The sequence below is a fragment of the Polyodon spathula genome, chromosome 18 (assembly GCF_017654505.1).
Source record: "Polyodon spathula isolate WHYD16114869_AA chromosome 18, ASM1765450v1, whole genome shotgun sequence".
NCBI classification, from domain to species: Eukaryota; Metazoa; Chordata; class Actinopteri; order Acipenseriformes; family Polyodontidae; genus Polyodon; species Polyodon spathula.
The window spans coordinates 19,076,295-19,102,035 of NC_054551.1; the positions used below are offsets into that span (position 1 = coordinate 19,076,295).

Consider the following 25,741-nt stretch of genomic DNA (forward strand, 5'->3'; position numbering starts at 1 on the left):
GCAACATGAATTGCAGTGTTTTCAGCTATGTACCTTCAGAGGTAACAGAGCCACAGTATCTTCTAAAACCTTTGTTGCTCAGTCAGTGTGTGTTATTATTATTATTATTATTATTATTATTATTATTATTATTTATTATTTGTTTATTTAGCAGACGCCTTTATCCAAATGACGCCTTTACCCAGGTGACTTACAGAGACTAGGGTGTGTGAACTATGCATCAGCTGCAGAGTCACTTTTTTCCAAAAATCCAAACGATGCAGCACAAGGAGTTCAGTGACTTGCTCCCAGTGTCACACGAGTCACTGAGTGAGCCACGCTTTTAACCTCGAAATCTTTCTTTAACCAGTGGACCACACAGCCTTGTGTGTGTGTGTGTGTGTGTGTGTGTGTGTGTGTGTGTGTGTGTGTGTGTGTGTGTGTGTGTGTATGTGGGTGTGTGGGGCAAGCAGGCTTTAGTGGACAAACAGAACACATGTACCGTGCTGGCACTTCCAGTGTGAAATAGCAATTGTTATGCTATATAATATAAATGTTTTCCTCTCTCTAACCCGTTCTTCACATGCCGAACACTCAACCCCGAGTGAGTGAAAACGCGCAGCTGTACCGAGACTCGATTGCTAATCAATCATTCAATTGGAATCACGGTACACCTGCATGTGAATTAATGGCGCTGCCCATGCTTCCAGACTGACTACCCACTTTAATATGCACGCGGCGTGATTGTGCAATCCTCGTGCCTACATACACATATACATTTTAAACACTTGTGCTCACAACCCATATTATATCCCGTGTACCAACTACAATACACCAACATTAACACACAACATACAACACAGACGTACACACGAGCAGGGCAACATTGCCACAGTGGCCCACTAACGGAACACGCTGCATTTGTTGCAGTTTCAAATCTGTTGTTTTTTTGTTAATCTTTAAGGGTACACCCGGGTATCCTGGAAGCACAGGGGAGAAAGGAGCCCATGGAGAGTCAGTAAGTACCTCTTTCTATCTGATGTTTTATTTAGCTTGTGCTTTTTCTTGGACATTTTTTTTCTAAATAAATAGGTGTATATTTAACTGTGTTGTAACAAGTCAATCGCCCGCCATGGCTTCAGCTCTGTGCCCTGTTGTACGTTACACACTGCTCAGGTGCGTGACCACGCGGTCAGGGTAGGCACCGTGCACAGCTGCCCCAGTGTTCTGCTTGTTGAGAACTGTGTTCTGCTCTGTTGGCATTGAAGACTAAGCAAAAAAATGACCAACTTCCTGCTTCCAGGCCCAGTTACTGTGTTACTATAGAAATAAAGGGAACTTTATCCAATGTCATACAAATTACTTACCAATATCCTCAAACCCTCCTTTATCAATAGTAATTGGACACTATGTTCACTGTAATTACTACTGTATTCCTTTGAATTTAAAACACACTTTTTAAACCATTTTTTGCTTCTAAAAAATAGCCTGTGTCTTAAATTCGAGTGCAGTATAGTGATACATGTATTAAAATCACCAACACAAGACGTGACTGCCAGAGTACACAAACAGCAACGTGACTGACTGCCGAGAAAAGAAGAACCAAAATGTGACATAGAGGCAGCCATTTTCAAAGAAGAGTCATTAGCTTCCTGAGGAATTCAAAGACAAGCTTTTAGAATTTAAGCATTTCTATCAGACAGTACCAGCTGGACAGATCAGAAATGCTGATCAGACCTGTCATTTCCATGACCTATCCCACAGTTACTATCTAAAATAATATAATAGCATAGTATATATTAAATGGAGGTGGACCAAGGCCATAGAAACTTTACTTTGTTTTCCTATTATGGGTGTGCTTTTAAATGGCTATGGATCTGTTGGTCAGGTATAAATATTGCTTAGGATAACCTGACTTGCCGAGGCTTTGTGCTGTGAGAGTCACCAATATCGTGCACAGCAGACATTTATTACTGACCAAAACCTGCATCCAAGGTGCCACTGAAAATGAGTATGGCATAGCTGGCATGTAATTTGTCCTCAAGGTCAATATGCGGCAGAAGCTTGGTTTTGTTTTGATGTTCTTATATTTTATAGGTATTTTAAATCCTTCTCTGGAAATCTTTTGTGTTTTTTTAGGGCCCCAGGGGACCGCAAGGGGAGCCCGGTCTGGCAGGGGAGATCGGCCTTCAGGTGACTATACTGTGATTAGTGTACTGAGTTTGTGAGGAGACAAAAGGAGCAAAAAGAGAGTTACTGACCAGCAGCTGCCCTTTTTTTTTAGGGACACCCTGGACCAGAGGGAGAACCCGGCCATCAAGGGGAGCCTGGTGAAAAGGTGGGTTTGAGGGATAATCAACTGCTGTCTCCCTTTGAGAAAGGGATGTTGTAAAGTATCTCTGTTCAATCCATTGGGTAAGAGTGTACATTTTCTGAGAATTAAAATGTGAATGAGTGCCAAGTAATAGGCCATGGGCATGACTAATGGGGCTACTACTCAACCCTTGTGCAAAGACTGGCTGTGACAATCCATGAGGTTTCTAATTAAGACCTGAATTGTTAGCAATGGTATCCAGTTTCATTGCAGTACTGTTTTTGGTATCATAAGTGACAATTCAAATGATGTTTGAAGCTACTTAATCAAACCAGACTTAAAAAAACAGTCTCTGAACAACTGAGCTTTGTAAATAGGGCCCTGCATCTCCCAGTGAAGCTCTAGCCTGGCCTAGGATCACATTTAAATAAGTGCTTTCACTCAGAGGCAAGACTCCCTGAGACAGCAAGGAGCAGTCATTCTGCAGACATCGAGGAGAGAGCTGTCTCATGCTTGGCTGGCTTCTCTGCTGCAGAGGACATTGATGAAAGCACAGGGAAAGACGAGAAACATTTAGACTGAAAAGGGTAAACTGTTTTCTCTAGGGAGACTTTGGACCTACTGGAAGTGAGGGTGAGCAGGGACAACAAGGAATGAGGGTGAGTCATCTGCTTTGTTTATCTTATGTTGTTCATACGTTTTTTTTTTTTTTTTATTATTCATTTCACAAGGGAACACTGTTCTCCAGAATAAATAGTTTTTAAATACACTTCAGGTTTAGAGAACTTTATTTCCATTCTAAGGATTGTTTTATCAGAGAACATTAGAATGTGATCTGCAGGTCAAAATGGATTTCAGTTGTCCTGAGAACTCTTAAGTATTGTTTCAAAAGAATACTTGAATGGATGTTTGTCTGCTTTTCACACCAAATAACATCCCAAAGCAGTGATTACATGTGACAGCCAAGATAAGGTGTTTTTGCTGCAGACAGCTGTGAAGATATGGTCTGATAGAATGCCTGTTTCCCTTTCAATTTGAAGATGGCCACCAAAACATCGTTATGGGATACAATCCTTTCTATTGGTAGGTGTCACTGAGCTCTTTCTGTCAAAGCTGCCAATAGGTCCTCTCCCCTCGGTGTGCCCCTCTGTCCCACCTTCCAAGGGTACTTAACCGCCACGCAGGGGAGACTCTCTCTCTTTCGCTTCTCCTCACCGAGGCTTGCCCCATTGTTGAGTTTAGACGTATGCAGGCTGTGTTGGCCTTTCACCACGGTGTAGGCCTTACAATCAGACAGTGTGCTCTCCCCCATCTGTACTCGTATATCTATTACTAACGATATTGTACTGTTGTGTATATTTAACTGTGTTGTAACAAGTCAATCGCCCGCCATGGCTTCAGCCCTGTCCCCTGTTGTACTCTACACACTGCTCAGGTGTGTGACCATGCGGTCAGGGTAGGCACCGTGCACAGCTGCCCCAGTGTTTTTTAAATATCGCAGTGCGTAAGACTCTGCTTGTGCTACACCGGTGGGAGGTTTGCCCAAGGACCCTATGTGCCCGAACCTGCAGGGTTACGGAGACACACGTCCAGAGGGCTTATGTGGCGGGGGCCCAGAGCACCCACTTGGCCAAGTGGGTGGTTGATATCTTGCGTGATGCCCCGCTCCCAGAGCCGGTGGCCACGGAGTTGCGATTACTGTTGCACACGTTGCTCCAGATCTCCGGCCTGCACTGCATGCAAACCCTGCTTTTCTCCCCAAGGTGGTTACAGCCTTCCACATGAATCAGTCTGTGGAACTGGAGTCCTTTCATCCTCCACCATTTGCTACAGAGGAGGATAAGAAGTTGAACCTTCTCTGCCTGGTACGGGCATTGAGATGTTATGTGGATAGGACGAGAGCGCTGCGTCAATCTGACCAGCTCTTCGTCTGCCATGGAACACGGACCCTGGGACAGTCCCTTTTGAAGCAGCGACTGTCGCATTGGATTGCAGACACAGTCTCAACTGCGTATGACGGTGCTGGCTTACCCCCACCTGGGTGGGTAGCTGCAGATTCCACGAGAGGTGTGGCTACGTCATGGGCCCTCTTTCGAGGTGCCTCCGTGGTTGAGATTTGTGATGCGGCTAGCTCGGCTATCCCGCATACTTTTTCCAGGTTCTATCACCTGGATGTGATAGTTCCCTCATTGCCCTCTGTGGGCACGAGGGTCCTCGAGGTTGCATGCTCACACCGCTGACCTTGGTCAGACACAACTAAGCGTCCATCATATGCTGCCATTCTTTTCTCCATCATGATGGCTCTAGTAGAACGATGTTCCCATAATGATGTTTTGGTAGCAATCTTCGAATTGAAAGAGAACGTTAGTTTATCTACCATAAACCAGGTTCCCTGAAAGAGAAGATGGCGGGAGGTAGTTAAACTAACGTTATATTAGCTGCCTTCCCCTCTTCATTAATTAAACTTCATTCAGTACGATATGTGCATTCTGTGAACTGTTAGTTTTCAGCCCCCAAAAACGGGTCTGCTAACAAAAACGACATGGGCCTACATCAGTCATTTGTGCATGAATACATTACTTGATTTGTTTGTACACATACTTTTAGAATTGTCACATGCATAATTCAATCCTGATTTATCAATCTTGCATAAGACACTCATATGCATGTTTCTAAGTAATAGATGTTAATAAATCTCAATTTAACTAAAGTTGTTTGCACGTGGAAATTTGCATTTCAATCGCCCCTATATAGCCACATATGGTAAAATCTATCACTGCTGTTTTTTAGACGAGTGCCCACACTGCTGTTTTTAGTAGACAGAGACAGGCATCAGATATAACCTGGACATTATTTGAATGGTACTGTTTTCTGTCTTGTTGCTTTAATTGCTACACAAGTACAGTCTACAGCACCAATTGTATTGGGGAACCCAGCAACTGAATGGAAATCCCTTTTTTCTTCTATCTGCTGTTCTTCCCTTAGGGAAATTGAATGTACAGAGGACAGAATAAAATGGTCAAGTCCAAAAACTCCAGGCATCAATGTGCTAAAAAAGTTATATCTCTGATTTGACTTTAAAAGCTGCCAGTAGTAGACAGAACTTGAATATGTGCAGGAATAGGGAGTGTGCGCTTGGTGGGTCTGTGCAACCTACCCAACCCAACATCTCCCACAATTCCATTACATCAGGACTGCCTCTGGAAAGCCGTATCTTGTGAAAAGTTCTTCCATACTTGCTGTGACTGTAATATTGATCCCGAAACACTCTCTCTCACCAAAAAGCTGAATTAGCAAGATCAGCCATTATATAAATGATATACAGTACATATTACCGTATGTGAATTTATATAACTTACACCTACACCCCTGCTACTACTTACAGTATCATATTAATGCCTTCTGTAATTACAAAGAGTCACAAAAACATGACCTTCTGTTTATTGAGTAATAATCATGGTGGTGGAAACCAATATTTATATCATACTACTACCTAAATATTAATATCAATATTAATAATGTAATAGTCAATTTATAACGCCAATCATTTATGAAAGAATGATATGTGATAAACGTCGCAATTGCAACGATAACATCAACCTAATGTGAATGTTATTATTTTACATATTGCACTGATTACAGATCTTTTGCCGATTTAATAGGAGTCTGTAAATCGATCGTGTGTCTGTTCCAGAGCGTGCTTGTGTCTACGAACATTCTCACGCAAACGTCAGTGTTGATAAATCACATACTCTCTGTTAGAATGTGCACACAGAGTTCAGAAGGGAATATAGGTAACGGCCCAGGATTTGAACCAATAAAATGGCTGAATGAGTGACAGAATTTGTGTTGTGTTTTACTCATAGAAACTAGTTGAAAGATGACATTGGGATGCAATAGTAATACCAGGGTAACACCCTGCAGAACCTTTAGCAGAACCATTAGCAACACAATGGCTAACGCATGGCACAGTGGTCATTTTACAGAAGTATAATGGTACCGATATGATATGGTGCTGTTCTACTAGTGTTCTTATCATTTCAGAATAATGGTACTGATATGATATGGTGCTGTTCTACTAGTGTTCATATCATTTCAGCTGCTTTTGTGTTTCCATTGGCTCCACGGAACAGAAAAGTAGTTTTGTGATGGTGTAAAGTCTCACACACCTGATCCCTAATAATAAAGTGAATTACATCATATGAATAGATTTTATAAAAACTGTGTTTTGTGCTCTGAAATTAGGGACAACCAGGTCTGGCAGGTGAAGATGGTATACAAGGAAAAGATGGATTGAAGGTAAAAGAAAGATGGATTTGACCTGACATCTGCATCAGTTTAGTGTATGTGTATATATATATATATATATATATATATATATATATATATATATATATATATATATATATATATATATATATATATATATATAAATACATACATACATACACATATATATATATATATATATATATATATATATATATATATCACATCCCCCAAACCACAGTTCCATATTTATGTGTATATATTCACTGGATTGGTGGAGTGGCATTATGTTATTACATCCATAACACTTTATTTTAAGTGTCATTAGTACACTGTATGAACACACTTTTAGTATTACTAACATTCATAACTATGCGTATAATTCTACTGCATCTACAGTACTTGATTAAATGTGTGGTTGCAGTGTTAATGAAATCACCTGATGACAGTGTGATTATTCTGATTCGTCATAGTGGTTTTCTCATATTATTCTCTAGGGGGAGATCGGTGACCCAGGACCTTTCGGTGAGACCGGTGACACAGGTGATGCTGGAGACCCCGGGGTCATTGGTCCTCCTGGTGACGTGGGAAGAAACGGAGTACAAGTAAGAGTCTTTGAGAGATTTCACAAAGCTTTTGTGTTAAAAAAGCATCAGCATACCCAGAAGGGGTCTTTTGCATTCCATCCACTAAACCACACTGAAAACAAACATTGAAGCTGAGTAAACTGGAAGTCTGTAAGATCGCTGTCTTGGTTTGTTCATACGTTACAGCTAAGCTTCAGTGTTTTTGAATGAATAGTCACAGGCATGGCACTCTATACACACGCAAATATTTTTTCCAGTTGGCTAAACATGCATGGTCCTTGTTGTTGTTTTTTGTCGTCTGTTATCATGCTGTCAATCCTGAAGGCATTTTTAGTTTCATTTTCACTGGTCATACATTGAAATAACTGGAGACATGTAATATAATGAACTTTACAGCCGTGCTTGAGTTACAGAGATCTTTGTGTTTGATAACACAGGGACTCGAAGGAAAACCAGGACTTCCAGGACAGCACGGTCGCCCAGGAAAGAAGGTACACATATCATTCATGACAGACAATACCGATGTCAGTGCTCCTAAGCAACAATAGCTTCCCATGACAGCCTCTCTGTGGATGTTAAGTCCCTTCCTTTTTTTATCATATCTGTTATTCTGTCAGGGTGAGAGAGGCCCCACTGGATATATTGGAGAAGTTGGGTCTATAGGGGATCCAGGACCACGAGGAGAAACAGGACTGAAAGGTGCAAGAGGAACTCGAGGACCCGTGGTACGGTTTTGCATTCCAGCCCCACAAACTTTGGAACACAAAAACACGATAGGAACTTTCAAAATGCCTTGTTCAGAACTGTTTAGATTTGAAACTTTCTCCTGAGCATGGCTACAGAATTCTTGCATTATTAAGAATCTGCCCTTGATAAAGACTAATCCTGAAACATGTATTGAATCTGATCAGCTAGGTTTAGTTAGGGTTAGTATATGTTAATGCTGATCCTGAATGTACAGTACAGCATTGCAGCATATGATTTCAGGTTTTAAAACGGCACAAGGTTAACATTTTCAGTGTCGAAACAACTGGTGTGTAACATTGAGGTAAGGTGCCTGTCATTTGGAATAGCTTAGTTACAAAATTGTCTGTTTAACAGTCTTTTGATATTCCCTGAATGGTCGTTATGAACTTTTCACCTTAGACTAAACATTCTTTTAAGTAAAAAAGCTCAGGGGCCCTACTGACCTGTAACTGCTAAACCCTAGCTGGTGTGATTCAGTGATTCAAGTTCTCGGAGAGAGCGGAATGAAAAATTTATTTTTATTTTAAGTAACTTCATTAAGCATGATTTTCAGAACAAAGAGCTAATCACAGCTTCCCTTGTAAACCTAAGCCAGCTAAATCAATGGCGTGACAAGTATGGAACATCTTGGTCTGATCATGACCAGCAGATTGACAGACCAGTACCGTTCAGTTGGTAGCAGCGTGTGTAAATGACACATGCCAGAGGTCCATTGGTTAATAGTGGTTATCGTATCTTACAGGATCAGGTTCATGACAGATACATGACAGGTTCTACTGTAATTTACTTCACATTGTCAGGTAGATTGGATATTGTATATCATTACTACTCCCCACGCAGCCTGTTATTACATTTGTCTGCAACAGACAAATGCTTCTGAAGAAATATACTTTAGATTGTCTGTTTTTTTTTTGACTCCCACCCAGCCCTTACACCACAAACAAATTGTAACCCTTTGGCAGATTTGATAAGCATTATAAGAAAGACACAGTCAAGCACGAGGGGTGGTGTGTAAGTTTGACTGGACTGTCTTGGTTCAAGTGATGTTTACTTTCCGGGTTATAGACTAGACTGTTTTACAGATTTCTGTTTCATTTGCAGGGGCATTTGGGATTGATGGGTCCGGCAGGAGAGCCGGGAATTCCGGGATACAGTGTAAGTCGCTTCAACTCCACGTTTTGGTTATGCAATTTCTTCACTTTGACGTGGCTCACGGGGCAAGTTGATAAAATCTGCAGACATATCTGGAGTGCAGTTCTCACATAGCTTCAAATATTGATGCTTAAGAGAAATACAATAACAGGAATGTAAAATAAGATCAGATTACACCTCAGAAAATTATATGCGTTTTAAATTTTCATGCAATTTTTTTTGGCAGATATAAAATCGTCATGCTTTATCTGAAATGGCTATGAAGTAAGTCAAGGGCAAAAGAATTTGCACCCCAAAACATCTCTTTAATTGATTATATTTACTGAACGTGACTGGTCCAATGATGCCAGCTGATATTATTAATATTATTTTTTTTTAAATGTGGAATTTGTGACAGTTGTATTTTACCCCCTTTTCTCCCCAATTTGAAATGCCCAATTTGTAAGCCTGGCTCACTGCTGCAAGCCCGGTGCTGACCCGGGAGAGGGGAAGACGAGCACATGTATCCTCCGAAACGTGTGCTGTCAGCTTCTTTTTGCACTCCAGCCCCGCCATGCAGCTATCTTGGAGCACCATCGCCTGGAGAGTCTACACTCGCGGTACCTGCTCTGGTAGCACCCCTCTCAGTACACTGTCACTCATATTCCTGTGGACCACTTGGGAGCTAAGGAGCCGGTTAAAATGTGGAGTGGGACCCTCGCCAATTGTACACCTCACTTTATCGGACCTGAGTTTGGGTCTGCAAGTGAAATAATCCCACGTAGAACTGAGATGCGATTCACGGAAATGGTCTACGCGGTGAGCCCTCGGGGTGCCCCAGTATATATATATATTATATATATATATATATATATATATATATATATATATATATATATATATATATATATATATATATATATATATATATATATATATATATATATATATATATATATATATATATATTTTTTTTTTTTTTTTTTTATTGTTTTTTTAAAATTAGTGGCAGCTTTGTTAGGGTTGTCCAACCAAAAAGTATAGGACAGTGTTATTGAGGTATTCTTTCTGACCACCATCCTTAACCTAATAAAATATATGAAATTGAAGTATGATATTTGTTATTTTTAAAAATATTTTCACAGGGTCATCTAGGCAAACCAGGTCCAGCTGGTCCACCTGGTCCTAAAGGTGTGAAGGTAAGAATATTCTGTGTACAGTATGAACATCTCACCTTGGGATGCTTCAAAACTGGTACCTGCTTGGAATGTCAAATTCAAGCAAGGCCTCTTGTGTTTTTTTTCATGACATTGATATAATAATTGGGTCTTTATACATAATAATTGGCTCTTTCTTGTGGTGTAGTTCAACCTATTATGGCATCTAGAACAAGCAAGTGATTTCCAAATTTTACAACAGAACTTTTTTTTTTTGTCTTGTTTAAAACTCTTTTTGTTGCAATTTTGTTTTAGACTCTTAATTATTTTGTATTAGACCGTATCATGCACACTTTAAGTGTTATTTTTTTGTGCTTTTGTGATGACAGGCGCTATAGGGGATTGGATTGGATTGTACTTGATATTGACAGCTCACATTTGCAGTGTTTAGATTTTTATCTAATGATCATTTTAACCTATTCTAGGGTTTTCCAGGAGAAGACAGCACTGTACCAGGACCACCCGGGCCCTTAGGTGAACCAGTAGGTCTTGCTTTCTTTAAACATACACTATTTATCTACAATGTGAATGTCTGAAAGTTGTAACGGGCTTGCCAAAGTTCTATGTGCTGTACACTGTGTAATACATATCCTAATGTGGCATGTGAGAATATGTGCATGCTGGCACAACGAGGATTGATTTATTGTAATGGATCTGTCATGAATAGATTTGTTATGAATAGATTGTTAAGAATATATTTTTATGAATTAAAAAGGTCACCAACACTATAGTAGGTGTTACTTCTTTGCATCTATATCTGATGTTTCTTTCATGTGATTGAGATCTCCAGTTTACACCCTTCAGTGGAAAGGTTAAGGATCATGTTGAAGCTGGGTTTGGCAACAGATGCTAGTGAAACGACGAGAGCCAGCTTTGAGACCCCAGGAAGAGTTTATTGTTCACTGTGCTGGCACACTGCAGTACATTTCATTTAATAGCTAAACCTTTGCAATGTCTTTTTGCTAAAGTTTTAATTTTATTTACCAAGGCTTATCTAACCTGTGTCTGATTTGTAGGGTTCTGCTGGTGAGCGTGGGGAGCGGGGAGAGCCTGGAGATGAAGGCTACAAGGTAAGAAAAAAAAAAGAAAAAAAAAAAGAATGAAAATAACAGTAGTAATTAAGCAAGTATTTTTTGTTTTTTGAGATGTTTATTTATTTTTTTTGTAGTGACTCTTTGTTGCTTGGAATCAGGGGATTAGCATATCATTATGGAAGTCACAAAGGCTGCTGGGAGGTCTCTATCTCCCAGTTGAATTTGAAATCTTTTGACCTAACAATCCAAATGAGTCTACAGTGTGCTATTCACTAAGCCCTGTGTGATAAATCATCCTCACTACCTGCATTCAGTTGTTGTGATATTGTGTGTAATAAAAGGCTCTTCACAAATCTAGGCCTAGTATACTGCATGGGACTTGTCACTTCAGCACCAACATATCAATTTCTGATAAAGTAACCACACAAGTCCTATGAGCTTCAGCTCCAGTTGTGATAGCTGCTGTACAATGACTGGTTGGTTGTATTTGCAGGGTCATGATGGTATTCCTGGGCCTAGAGGAGCCATTGGACAGCAAGGATCACCAGTAAGTCTCTTTTTAATTGAACCGTCTAAAATACACAAATGATCGTCCATGTGTTTAACAATATAACAGAACACAGAGTGCTGGAAACTGCTGCATCACCCTGGAGTTACCTTATATATATATATATATATATATATATATATATATATATACCCTATGAAATATGTTTAGGGGTGTTGCATGTTTTAAACCATAACATATACAACTTTGTATTGTGGAAATTTATTTTAAAACTTATAAACACACAATTCCCACAATAAGGTTACATACATAATGTCCATGCATCCCCCAAACAAATCCAGTATGTTAATACATGACCCTGTATAAATGTTTATATATTGTCACCAATGGCAACATACCTTTTATAAACTTAGGGTTGGTTTATACGTCTGACTCCACCCCAATTTTTGGTCTCAGTGAGTGGTCACCGACGGTTGGAATGACATCATCCGCACTGCAACGAGCCGCATCTTTTTTAAAAAGTCGTACGGCCTTTTCTTGTGTGTCTGCCACCGCAAAACGCACAGGATCAGATGATGTGTAAAAAATCCAACATTTGTCGCATGGTTGCAAGCCAGTGAAGCGTGATAGAGCACGTTTTTGAGGAACTCTTAGTAGAAGAAGTTCATAAACACGAACAACGGAACAGAATTTTAAACTTGCCCCTAAACTGAATGAAATTAAAGCATAAATGAACCTTTGCTAGAATTAATATTGGTGCTTAAATACCAGGCGCAGCAAACACTTGTATAATAATAACTGTGTATGTATTTTTATTTCTGTGATATATAGTAATATATATTATAAGATATATATATCATATATATATTATATATATATATCTATAATATATATATATATATTTTGAGTCACTAATAGGTTGACATCGTTATTTTTTTTCTGTTCATTAATATTAAACCGCCCATAACATGCAAATGCACTCACAATTAAATCCGTAACGTTGCTCAGCTGGTCATTTTTATTTGTTTTGACAGTTTTATCTGCTCATAGTAATTCAGCAATAGTATTCATTTTAGCAGATATATAGCAGCCAATTTACACATTCACTTCATTCAGTTTAGGGGCAATTTTAAAATCCTGTTCTGTCTCAAGTGTCCTGGGATTGTAGAGCCTGTTGGCAACCCTAGTCACAAGTCGACACCGGCAGTAAAGCAGACTGGCTGAAAGTATGACCAACAGCTACTATAACTTTGCTGCGTCAAAAAGTCTGCGAACTTGGGGTGCTTCAATCCTTCTGCTGCATCCATGTCTGCAGCTGATGTACGGCTTTTGTCTGCGAGAGAAGTAGACACCAGCCTTTAGCTACCTATGCTAGTTGTGAATCTGCTATAAATGTACATGAGATACAAAGACAGTTAAAATCTCAGCACTTAAAGGAGGGGTTCTTTCTTGGAGCCCCAGGTCCAGTAAATGAAATTGTTAGAATGCATTTCCCTGCTTTATGAGAGGAGACTTCTTCAGATGAGTTGCACAGCTGTTTGAAAAGACACAATTAACTTGGCTGCAAAATAATGATTTTGATTGGCTGCCTAATTATGCTCCCCAGATACATTTCTTGAGGACTTTTTTTTTTTTTTCTTGAGCACATTTGTTTCAGTATCATATTGTTTCCTTTGATGTAAAAGAAGTTTGAAATGCATCTGTCATTTGAGTATAGAAGTGAAGTGAGAAATGAATGTCATTTATGAATGTGACTGAGTTGTTTATGAATGTGACTGAGTCATTTCCTTTGTGTTGTTCTTTATAAAGGGGCACCCAGGGGAGCGTGGCGAGCAGGGGCCCAAAGCAGAACGAGGGCCACCGGTAAGACCACTCTCAGCACTGGGAGACATGCCATCGCAGACCCTCAGAGATACCCAGTCATGTTCCAGGACTAGTTCGACATTCACTAAACTAGTTCACTAAACTAAGCTAGCTTTTGTAGAAAACTGACCAAGACAGCCAAGCTAGTCCCTTCATGAGAATTAACGCCCCCTATCTTGTTACAGTGAATCATCTTAAAAAGTAACCACACTAATCCCTGATACTGCTACATATTTAGTTACCTGTTTTTCATCACTGTGAGATAATCATTGTTGCAAAGGCTATTGAATATCTGCCCACCTTGTGGGAACCCGAGATGGGTTAACCCTTTGTTGCATATTACGTTTCATCCCTGTAAATGTAACTGTTTAACCCCTATTCTATTATGTGCTCAGAGCTAAGAGCTAAAGGTATAGGGCTGTATGTACTAATATTACTCACATGTCTGTAAGTACTGCAAATTCATAGCCTCCGTCCTTTGTAGAATGTGTGCTTGCAATTTAGTCAACTCTTTTTTGTGAACAACTACCATAATATCACCACAAGTTTATGAACAGCATAAATAGCTGCTCATTATACAGGATAGATCAGACTTTGCATCTCATTATAAATAGATTCGCAATGCTGAAAGTCAAGATTCAGAACTTCCTTCTGGCAAAGATAAATGAGTGGTATAGTGAACAGGAAGAAGTAGAAGGCAACTATAATAGATCGAGCTCTGGCTTCTGTAGACTTCGACCTTGATGAAACTATGGCACAGTCCAAAAAGAAAAGGAAAACTAATTTCCACAAAGACGAAATTGACCGGTTAGTGAAATGGGGAAAAAAAGCAAGACATATTATTTAACAATTCGCAGGGCCAAAAAATATTAAGAACCGAAACATGGAAAGAAATAACAAAATTAATTCTCTGGGACACTGTAAGCGACAGACACTTGACATACAAAAATTGCATGACCTTAGGAAGATTACAAAAAAGCAGGCAGCAGAAAATAAAAAACAAACAGGACAAAACTGAATGTGATGTGAATGTAGCGCAGACCCTGGCATAGCGAAAACAAACCAAAACATAGATCTAAAAGAAAGGGTCCCAAAAAACAGAAAGGATAAACAAAACTAAGCTTGTTTCTATATATGGACTTTACCATGGTAAATTCTGCAGTTTACCATGTTTCTACTCATCTATACCTTAACCATGCTTCCCTGTACTTTCAGCGCTTTAATTTAAGAATATCGCAGAAAGCTTTTCTTTGTCTATGTATATTTTAGCTGCCGCTATGTTTATTTTAGTATTAATGTCAAGTTTAAAATAAACACCTAAAATATAAAATAAACCAAAACAAAATGTATGTATTGCCATTGTTATTCAATATAGGTATTTTTTTGGTTTATTTTATATTTTAAGGTGCTTTATTTTAAGATAAGTAAAGTCCCATAAACGTTTAAACAGGAAGTTTCACATACAAACAGATAGTTGAATCTACGCCAGTGAGAGGCATGCGTAAAATAACAGGCACAAACCGAAGTCGTAAATCAGTAAAAAAAAATGATAATACATCTTCTTAAACCTCTTCTTCTTGAACTCATATTATTGAGTAATTTGTTTGTAATTTCCAGTCACTATGTAGGTTTCAGATGTGCAGGTTTGAAAGAAACACATTTACAGCAAGCATGCGTGCTCATTTTATAGCATGATATCTTATACTACAACCGCTGAAAGAAAGCCATGGAAGCCCTGCTTTCAGGTATCCTTGCACTTGGTCATTTCACCCGGATTGTGCCCACCCCTTCAATGCTTACTTTCCTGTCACTCGTCAACCAGCTGCTTCCCTTACTGACTGACATGGTTTACCGCCAGTAGCATGCTTTGACCCTGAAGACTCTGCTGAAGTAAAATGACCTGTGAAGTGAGCAAACTGAGAACTGTCTTTAGCCTTGTGCTGTAACAAATATTGTGTTTCTAAAGAAAGGTTTATTTTGTAATCAATCAATAAATCTTTATTTTATCTAGCGCCTTTGATAATGGAACACCATCACAAAGCACTTTACAAGATGCAATAAATAGAAGAAAATCCATAATACTTCAAATAGAGAAATGCATAACGTTTGCACGTGCCAGCTGAATGACAATATTTCCTTAGAAGGGAGGGGGTTATTCCCTCAGAAATGCTTCAATTAAGAAAATGAACAAGTTTATAAGAAGAGAAAACAAGGATATTGAAACAAATTACTGGTAGGAAAGGGCATTTAAAAAAAAAACATCCTTAAAACGTATTAATTTAGAACTGTAGTCATTAAACATAAAAACAAGTGGGTTGGCTTAATCTGAGCAATCTAAAGAAGGCAGTGGGGTGTGAGTGGGGCAGTGCAGAAAACCTTTTATCCACTGCAACCAAAACAAGAACAACATCATCCTGCTGGAACACCCATCCTGGGCTTGCAGGAAAGCCAAGCGCATTCCTTGCCTTTGAAGCGTGATGAACTAATGAACTTAGCAGAAAGTGGGGTTCCTTTTGAACATTGCCTAAACAGTAAGTAACTTCAAACGTGCACTGTTCCCCACCCACGTTTGACATTGGCAGTCATTCTGAGTGGTTCTAATTGCAATTTGCGTTTTTATTTTGTTGTCTGCGTTAATGTGCATTGACTGTGAGCTGCTGTTCAGTTCTAGTCACCTGTCATAAACATATGTAATGTGGGCTAGATCTGTTAAAATGTTCTTATATTAATATTATACAACACAGTATTTGAATAATTGCAATAAGAACCATTTCCAATGGATGTATACAACATAAAAAGGTAAGGGGACATAAAAGAAGAAATTGAATTTTGAAGTTTCTTGCTATTTAACTTTAGTGTCTTTGGTTCTGTGTCTTTGTCCAGAGAGCAGAGAAAATCCTTTATGTCCACCTCCCCGATTTACCAATGGCTGACTCTTGTTAACAGCTTCCATGTAACACTTAAACACATTAAACAGTACTGCCAGATCTTAGAACCTGTAACTTTAATTTACTTTTGTTGCCAGAACAAAATATTTCTCAGACAGTTATCAAAACTTGTTTTGTAATGTTTATCTGGAGTGCCTAAATAGCAGTTGATTAATGAGCTGTCTGTAAAACACTCTTCCATGGATCACATCCCCCCCTGACTCATTAGCCAAATGGCAAATGATCTAAAAGGCCCTTGCAAAATTTATGTCATAAACATATCCACCGATTGACCACAATGCTATTTTTATTCACAATTCTGGATGGGAAACCAGTCCTCAGTCTACGGCACATTGAGTTTGTTGTTGTTGGGGGTTTTTGTTTTTGTTTATTTATTTATTTATTTATTTTTAGCCTTTGCTTGCTTTTGGTTATCTAGGCTCGCTGTATTCTAAATGTTACGTGTTGTGAAAGAACTGCAACTCACACGGTTCATTGCCCCCTTAAGACAAGACCCAGGACACGGAAATGGAATTTTATAGCGCTTGCACGCACTTTTAGTAAATACAAACAAATTAACAAAACCAAATACTAGCTTTTTTTCAAGCACTAGTTACACACATAGGAACCTAACTATAATACAGGACAGCTAGGCTGTTTACCTGTTTTAAAACTAACAAAAAACAAACACACGAAGGTTTATTCACAGTACCTTATTGACGGTTACTTACACACAGACACAGACAGACAGACAGACACACACACACACACACACACACACACACACACACACACACACACACACCCACACCCACACCCACACCCACACCCACACACACAAAACCAGGCTCTTTACACTACAGCCCCAAACAGACTGGCTGCTCTGTTAAAATACCCTGCACCTGGCTTTAATTTACAATACACACCTGGTGCAGGGGATAACTAATAATTAAACAATTAAAACAATTAAACAAACAAATGTGCATTCACCCGTGGTTTTGGGCAGGGAAAACTTAACCCCTTCCCTGCCGTATTACAGTGTCTATTGTGCATTTTCCATGTGCAGTTCTCAAACTAGAAGAATAAATACACATTACTGTTGCCAAAAAGATGGAAGTGTAAGATAATTTTGAAAGTTTTAGACAACTGAAGAAGTGGGATTTTACTGGGCTAATATAATATCCACATATTGGTTTCATTTTCTTCACATCTATTAATAGCCCTTAGACCTTGTTACATTTTTCTCTTCATGCAGTAACTTGTTAAGACTTGTTGACTGATATGTCATATAACGAGTGTTAGTGAATTTATATATATATATATTGGCTAAAACTTTAGTACAGTTTAGAGATATAATGCCCACACACATTGAATACTGGTAAGTGTTTGGGATTTATTTAACAGCCAAGATAAAGTTTTTCAAATACAGTAAAAGCTACATCAGTATTTTTCCATGGTGATTTCTTGAAGGAAATCTTCTGTCTAAAGGTCAAATATATTGTTGTTGTTGGAACAAACATGAAATCATCTATAATCTAATCGCCATAAACAAAACCTTTAAGTACTTTATACCTGTATTGAAAAATAAGCAAACATGGGAATTATTAACATAATCATATAGGAATAAGTCTTTTTAAGACTATTTTAGTCAACTAAGGGACTCCACTAGCTATCCCTTGCTGGAGATGCACGTCCCTGCAGACAGATTACACTATAGGGGAATTGTTTTGGTCACATTTTTATAGAGAACAGTGTATCCAATTGCTTGTCACCTGTGATGGGAAATTAAAGTTTGGCCAATTATGGTAGGCAGTATTGTGATTTATAATGTCTCATTGTATTGAAAAGTAATGATTTAGTTCAGGTTATTGTGTCTGGGGATATATGGAGGAACTGGATGTCACACATTTTACATGTACACAAGGTCACAGAGCTGTTCTTTTTCATGATACTAGTAATTTTGTATTTACTGTTATTCTACAGTTCTTAGAATTTACCAGTCAGACATCTACATGTCTACATCTGGGTTCAATGCTTGAACATGCCAGTACAGATCTGAGTGTCCATTTCAAAATGATGTGAAACGTGCAACAGCTATTTTTGATGTTGGATTTTCAAAGACAACAATCAACAACAACAACAAAGCATCACAGCCATTTACAGTAAAGCACACTGTTAGTAGCATCAGGAGAAAACACTGACTAATGTTACTGTAAAACACTTAGGAATTTAATTCGAAGATTGTTGGGCATTTTAAGTTATTTCTAGTTTTTCTCTTTTCAGAAAAAAAAAATAGTGTGAATGACACTTGCAAGTTATATACAATTGAGTGATGATGTACATTATACTGGAAACAGATGTAGGGGGAAATCAGAGGAGGTATGACATATTTGAAAGTTCAATTCGACATGTTATTTCTACTTACAGGGACTGACTGGAAAGAAAGGAGCACGTGGGCCAACAGGCAAACCTGGCTCAGCAGTGAGTAAACCCTTATTGGCTGTAGAATAAATAATGTACACTTTAATGTTAAAAAAATAAATAAAGGCTTATGGTTTTAATGTTCATGTTCCATTTGGAATGCATCCTGTTGCTAAGTGAAGCACATGTTATGAAAGATTGCAAATAGATTTGCACAAGATCTGATTTACTGCAAGTCATGATTAGAAGCACTGATGCAAAACAGAAAAATGTTTCTAGCAGGTAGTGCTTGACATATTTATTGTAATATAAGAAGCAACATGTGATCTGATTAAAATGCACATAGTTGAAATGACAAGTACAGACATTTATGTGAGGCAGCGCAGCCTTGTGGTTTAAAATGTGAATGGGGAGCAATATAATTGTAGTGCTTGTGTATCTGAAAACTTATTCAGGACCCAGACGATATGAGAAGCTGCTTAGTTTTTGTAGTATGCGGTGTATATTTTTTCCTTTCAAAACAGTGAATATGTTTATTACTGTAAAGCAGCTAAAACACATTTGATACAGTATAATACCTTTATGACATAGGATTTATATTGTGCACGTCCAGCTACCTGTTCTCATTCCCCCATTGCCTCTGTTCTGGTTTTCTTATGTTTTAGTCTACTTTACCTACGCATGTACTTATTTTTAAGGGAATATCAGGCCCGTCTGGTCCAAAAGGAATGGCAGGGTATTCAGGATTTGAAGGTCCTCCTGGAAACCCTGGAAAACCTGGGCTAGATGGAAAAGTTGGACTTCCAGTAAGTTTTGATTCCCATCATTTAATCAGGTTTCATTTACTGTAAGTGTGGTTTTAGTTGCAGTGTTGTGGTAGGGGACTGGGAGAATGGAACCAGTTACCTGTTTCAGTCCTGCTGCTTCTAATATGTGTCAATAGAGGGTCAATGATGTTGGGTGAACATAATAGGGAATAGAAATAAAAAAAAAAAAAAAAAAAAACATCCTTTTGGGAGTGCATAAAGAATGGCGTGCACAAAAGAATGCTTAGTTCTTCTATGAAGTTTACCAAAGACATTTTACTTTACTTTCAAAACTTTTATGAACACCACACCTTTGCTGTCCGGCTTCTTTCTAAGTTCACAAAAATGTATTGATATGTAAAAGATGAGTTTGCATAATAATAATCTCTTTTCCATAAGCATTTGCACCATGCTCCAGTGCTGGAGCATTAGAGAGGGAGTTACTTGATTAGCACTGCACTCCAATCTACAATGCAATCATTTTCTCAGTGCTTCACCTATAACAGAGGCGTGTATTTGGGTTTAGATCGAGGTTACTGTTTTGATTTTCAGAGGTTCTTTTGACCTTGCATATCCATTCCATTCCATTCAGAACGGTTGAATCTTACTGATGGAACATTTTGTGGTGTTCAGGTTCTTGTTGAAATCTAACGTAGCTCAAAGAACAAAAAGTTATAATTACACGCACATGTTTTTAAACGTTTGGCTTTTAGAAATTGGCCATATTTTATAGATGACATCTTTATTAGGCAGTTCCCTTTATTCTTCTCTCTTTTAGGAACATGTTGTGGTCAGATAAAACTATAGTCAAGCAACATTTTAAAGTAAATATGTGTCACTATTCTCAATCATATATACGGTTTTACAACTAGTTTGACAGACTAATGCAGTAGCTTTAAGGAGTCTAACATTAGTGCCCATTGGGGACATGAAAGTATTATACTTTTAGTAGACAAATACAAAGTTATTTTCTGAACTGAAATGCTTCATACAGAATGTTTGCAACGTATTACCGCTGATATACTACTTGCTAAGAATGTATTTCGTGGTATAATGATCAGAACAATCTGATTAGAACCGCAGTGAATGGCAATGGCCCTTGGCTGTCACGTAATGAAAGCATTCTGAAGTATATGAATCAGCTCAGAGAGGCTGATATGAGAAGTAATAAATTCCCCTCTGATTTGCTGTATCTTGATGATTGGATATTAAATTAGCTTTCCTTTTTCATTTCAATTAAATATAATTAAATGTATAAGGTCATCATTGTAACATGTACAGCTAACAGCTTTTAAAATTGTCAGTTGAATCAATTTTTGAAGGAAATCTTTGTATATTTTCAGTGAACATTAAACGTTCAACATTAAATACAGCACATACTTTCCAATGTCATATTTCTAGAAGTTTGCTTTAGATGTATGTGTAAGGTTCCGTAATTACTTGAGTTAAATGGCTTAGTATCTAACCTTTCCTTCCATGCTTTCATAACACATAAAACCTATACACTGTGGGGAGAGATTGCCCAGAAAGAGAAACTACTCTATTTAGAATTCATCTTTTCAGGAAATATGATATTGCATGTTTTAAAACAGCGGGTTTTAGGCTAACCAATAAAATGTCGGTGCAGATTCAAGACCAATACACAACAGCTAAATATAGAGCCCACAGTTGTTTTTATTGGCACTTGGATTCGGGAGAACTCATATATAAATAATGTTCATGTTAGGGAAGTTAAGTAAGCCTGTTATATATATATATATATATATATATATATATATATATATATATATATATATATATATATATATATATATATATATATATATATATATAAGAAATTTTCGTTGAGACAAGAAAAATGGATTTGATATGTAGCTACTGTATAAAAGAGGGCTCTGGGGAAGGTATATGTCTCATTCTGAGGTAAGCAACTTCACCCACAGCTGAGATTTTACCATTAACTGCACCTTCAGGTACATGTCTTTCTAAAAGAGGAGCATTAAATCAGTTGCTGTGTAAAACAACGCTTATACTTCACTCTTCTCAAGCGGGGAATTAAAAAGGTGGCTGGAAAAAAACTCAACATAAAATGAGTGAAGCCAGAAAACTTTGCAAGTTATCCCCATTGTGATCGAAATGGAAGTGTTGAATAAAGTTGACAACCCCAGAAATTACATCATCAGGGAAACTTTTCAGATTAGGGATTGGTTCTGATCAGAATTTTAAATGCTCCTTTCTGCTAGCCCTGAGCTATATATTTTGTTTGGAAAATTAAACCCTACTCTAGAGGTGACTACTGCATTTTCTTTGTTCAGTTGTCTTTTTATTTATAAATGTGCTCAAATTTCAAACTTTTCCAATGGAATATATTAAGCATCAGTTAGGTTAGTGAGTCATTGTATAGCTTTCTTCTTTTTTTATTATTATCAAGAAATATCTTTAAAACTGTGCATTGTTAGTGCCCCCTCATCGGAATACTTGCCTCAATTCCTTGGTTTTCCTGTTGTTGCCTGCAGGGTGAGCGAGGAGCCCTTGGGCTGGTGGGGCTGGCTGGATATCCTGGTCCCCAGGGCAAGGCGGGGCTGCCTGGGACCCCTGGAGGCAGGGGGCCAAATGGACCCAAGGTATGTTTTCTCCTCCAAACATCTGCTGCACCCATAGATAACCACTTAACTGTATCGTTCTTGTAAATATATTTTGCTGACTTGCCTCACAATTCTGTAAATGCTATAGAAACAGAGGTTATATTTAAGTGATTAACACACATAAATAGACTATGCCCATTGTATACTGTACTCTATAGGTATAGCAGTATAATAACCAGAGAAGAAAAAGAAGACCTAACCACTAAATTTTGATTTCTTTATTTATTGTATACTGTAAAATAAAATGTACAGTACAGCATATGCAAGTTAATCAATCTTTTTTGAACTTTAGAAAACAGAGGGTATCTGTAAGTTAAAAACTGCATTAATTTGCCAATGAGATGCAGTGTTTTGACAGTGACATTTATAATTTTAGAACAAATATTAAACTAATGATAGTATTTCTCTGTATAAGCCAGTTGCATTTGGCAGCTGCAGCAGCTTTTGGAGAAGAATTGGCCACAGCATTCAGCTAATAATAATAATAATAATAAATAATAATAATAATAATAATAATAATAATAATATTAGTAATAATACATGTGTATTGCTGTATAGGTTTTTATTGATTTATTTATTTATTTAGGATAACAAAATATTTGTTCTGTCAAAGGTGGATTTTGTTAAGTGTACCAGCTTGCACTCAGGCAGTGAAGTGCCAGCCCTGCTGTTGTGTTCAGTGGGAGGTTTCTCACACAGAGCTTTGTGCTTGTCCCCAGGGTGAGCAAGGCCTACCAGGTGAGCCGGGCCCTGCCGGAGACAAGGGGCTATCGGGCTCCCAAGGAGACCAGGGGAGAACTGGAGAGCCCAGCACGAAAGGACAACCAGTAAGTCTGACGTTTTCATCTGTATCAGTGCATGGTTTAGTCTTTGGTTGGTAGGATACTCCACTGCCACCCTTTACCCCACACATGATGGGGGAGGTTATGGGTGGACAAGGCAGCGTTTTTGTGGGCGCCATTTTTGCCACAACTACCAGCCTGCAAAAAAGATAATTCAGTCAAATTTAACCCCATACAACTGTAAACAACACCCCTTTCTATAACCCTAATCACCCATACTAAAACCAGCCCTGATGAAGAGTGCAGTTGTGTGATATTATTATTGGTCCACTTTGTTCATTTTTATGTCATTTCCCAGCATATTTCAGGAGTTGCACCATACAATGCACCTGAACTCCTGTTAATAGTCCTGGTTGAAGGAGTTATGGCAACAATAGCAAAGTATGTGAATCATCTAGTTCACGTAACTTTTAAGCTGTTATTTCCAGCCTACCGGGAAAGAAAACAATGACATCCCCATTTTACTCATTTTCATAAGCACCTAATTTCTAAACAAAATGAAAAACAAATCCCTTTCCCACAATTCTATATCTTATTTCCTCCTAGGGTGAGCCAGGGGATCAAGGTCCTTTTGGCTTTCAAGGATTTCCAGGCCCAAAGGTTTGTGAAACGTGTATCTTGGTTGTAAGATAAATATTCAGAAGTGTTAACAGAATCCATTGACGCAAGGACTAGCTATTCATGACCTGGGATGGGTTTAACATTCTGTGCTGGGATTCACAATAGATGCCAGCATCCTTAACACCAAGAGCTCTGTTTTGAAATGTAAAGACAAAGGCAATGTTTATGAGAGTAATAAAAAAACTAACAATAATAACTACTGAAAAAAAAGTAACAGCTCCTTCTTGCAACTAAGTTTTAATAAAACAAACTGTTAGTAAGTAAGGCAGGTGTATTTTGCTTGTTTCTATAGTACTTCTGTGTGTTTTATTTAACATATTTTTTGGCAGGGCCCAGTTGGGGACTTTGGCCTGACTGGCATTCCCGGTCCTAAAGGTCCTGTTGGCATTCTTGTAAGTCCAGTGTTTTTTTTTCTAAATATCTTGTACATTTAAAGCTGTTGAAGCTCTGTCTTATACAATCCTGTTTTCCCCTAGGGATATACTGGACCTGTGGGTCCCACTGGCATAGTAGGCCCGGTCGGAAAACCTGTAAGTTACTATTTTATAAATTGTCTTTGGGTTTTTTCTGTTAATAAGTTAATGCACTGAAAAACACTGTACAATCAGGTTACAAGAGGAGACATTTTGCTTTGATAATGAGCCCAGAATAAAATGTACTTCAGTTCAGCGAGAACAACATTTTTTTTTAATAAAAGGTTGTTTAAGGCTGCATTTTTTTCTAAAACCTGATGACTTTATATCTCAGGAGATAAAAATCACAGGAGTGAAATAAATGGTCTGCCTTTCCAAACAGTTTCTCAGCACTATCAGCACTGAGTTTCCATGTATTTAAGTAGAAGGGACCTTTCGGCCCCTGTTATTGATTTCACTTTGTTGGCTCTTCCAGTAAAATGAAACACTGGTGGTACAGTTATTACAATGGAATATATTGCACAGGCATGCAATCCAAGTTCATATACACAGGATTTAGGTCAAGAGCTGTCTACTTTTCTGTAGCACATCATTTTAATGCCAAACGTGTTACTCACTGTACATTTTGACATCGTGGAGAGGGATCAATAGCTGACTGTTTTAAGTTGTTAAAAAGCTAAAGTGATGAATGCAAGAGTCATGAGGTCATAACACAAGTGGCTTTTCAAATCTTTCACAGGGGCCTAAAGGAGAAAGAGGAAGCCGAGGGGAAATGGTAAGAATAACTATTTTAATTTTTCTATCTAAATGCAAAAACATTTAGGGTGGTTGAAACATAGACTAAGAGCATAGCCTTTAAAAGAAGCCCATATATTGTATTTTCAGAATTATCACATTTAGCTTCTGATGAAGTTAAAGTAGAATTGGCTGTACCTCCATGTATGTAGTTATTTCTTAAATATAATGTGTCTGCCCTTAAAAGACATTTGCGAGTGAAAATTGTAAAATTGTAATAGTAAAATTAGCAGATGGTTTTCTGCTTTCAAAAAATATGAATTAAAGACCACGGTAAACGCTTTCAGATTATGGAAAAATTGAATATTTCTGTTCAGTCATGCTTCTAAAAAAGAACGAAGTTTGATACACACATGCACTAGAGGACCTGCAGATGGAGATATAACTCTTCCTTACAGAAAACAGGAATGCTTTGTTATAGTACATACTGTCATGTATAAAGAACAGCATTCCCAAGAATTGAAATCTTGCTGATACTCACTTTACATTATACAACAAAAAACAGAAATAGAAAATCATTAACACACTGGCATGCATCTGGCTGCATTGGTGGTTTATTGTGCTTTGTTTGCAATAACCCTTTTTCAAGGCTTTGGCTGTGCTTATTATTGCTCAACATGCT

At 38.1% G+C, this 25,741-nt stretch overlaps 1 protein-coding gene across 1 annotated transcript in view; it reads left to right on the forward strand.

Annotated features, from left to right (window-relative positions):
* LOC121331059 (collagen alpha-1(XXIV) chain-like) overlaps positions 1-25,741 on the forward strand; it is a 125,891-nt gene that overhangs the window by 92,309 nt on the left and 7,841 nt on the right. Inside the window, exons 32-53 of the mRNA XM_041278206.1 lie at positions 944-997; positions 2,119-2,172; positions 2,264-2,317; positions 2,899-2,952; positions 6,539-6,592; positions 7,060-7,167; positions 7,587-7,640; positions 7,767-7,874; positions 8,998-9,051; positions 10,173-10,226; positions 10,670-10,726; positions 11,261-11,314; positions 11,772-11,825; positions 13,596-13,649; positions 19,004-19,057; positions 19,696-19,803; positions 22,320-22,427; positions 23,168-23,275; positions 23,837-23,890; positions 24,241-24,303; positions 24,388-24,441; positions 25,064-25,099. Coding sequence (XP_041134140.1) covers positions 944-997; positions 2,119-2,172; positions 2,264-2,317; positions 2,899-2,952; positions 6,539-6,592; positions 7,060-7,167; positions 7,587-7,640; positions 7,767-7,874; positions 8,998-9,051; positions 10,173-10,226; positions 10,670-10,726; positions 11,261-11,314; positions 11,772-11,825; positions 13,596-13,649; positions 19,004-19,057; positions 19,696-19,803; positions 22,320-22,427; positions 23,168-23,275; positions 23,837-23,890; positions 24,241-24,303; positions 24,388-24,441; positions 25,064-25,099 — 1,452 coding nt within the window. The remainder of the gene's footprint in view (positions 1-943; positions 998-2,118; positions 2,173-2,263; positions 2,318-2,898; positions 2,953-6,538; positions 6,593-7,059; positions 7,168-7,586; positions 7,641-7,766; positions 7,875-8,997; positions 9,052-10,172; positions 10,227-10,669; positions 10,727-11,260; positions 11,315-11,771; positions 11,826-13,595; positions 13,650-19,003; positions 19,058-19,695; positions 19,804-22,319; positions 22,428-23,167; positions 23,276-23,836; positions 23,891-24,240; positions 24,304-24,387; positions 24,442-25,063; positions 25,100-25,741) is intronic.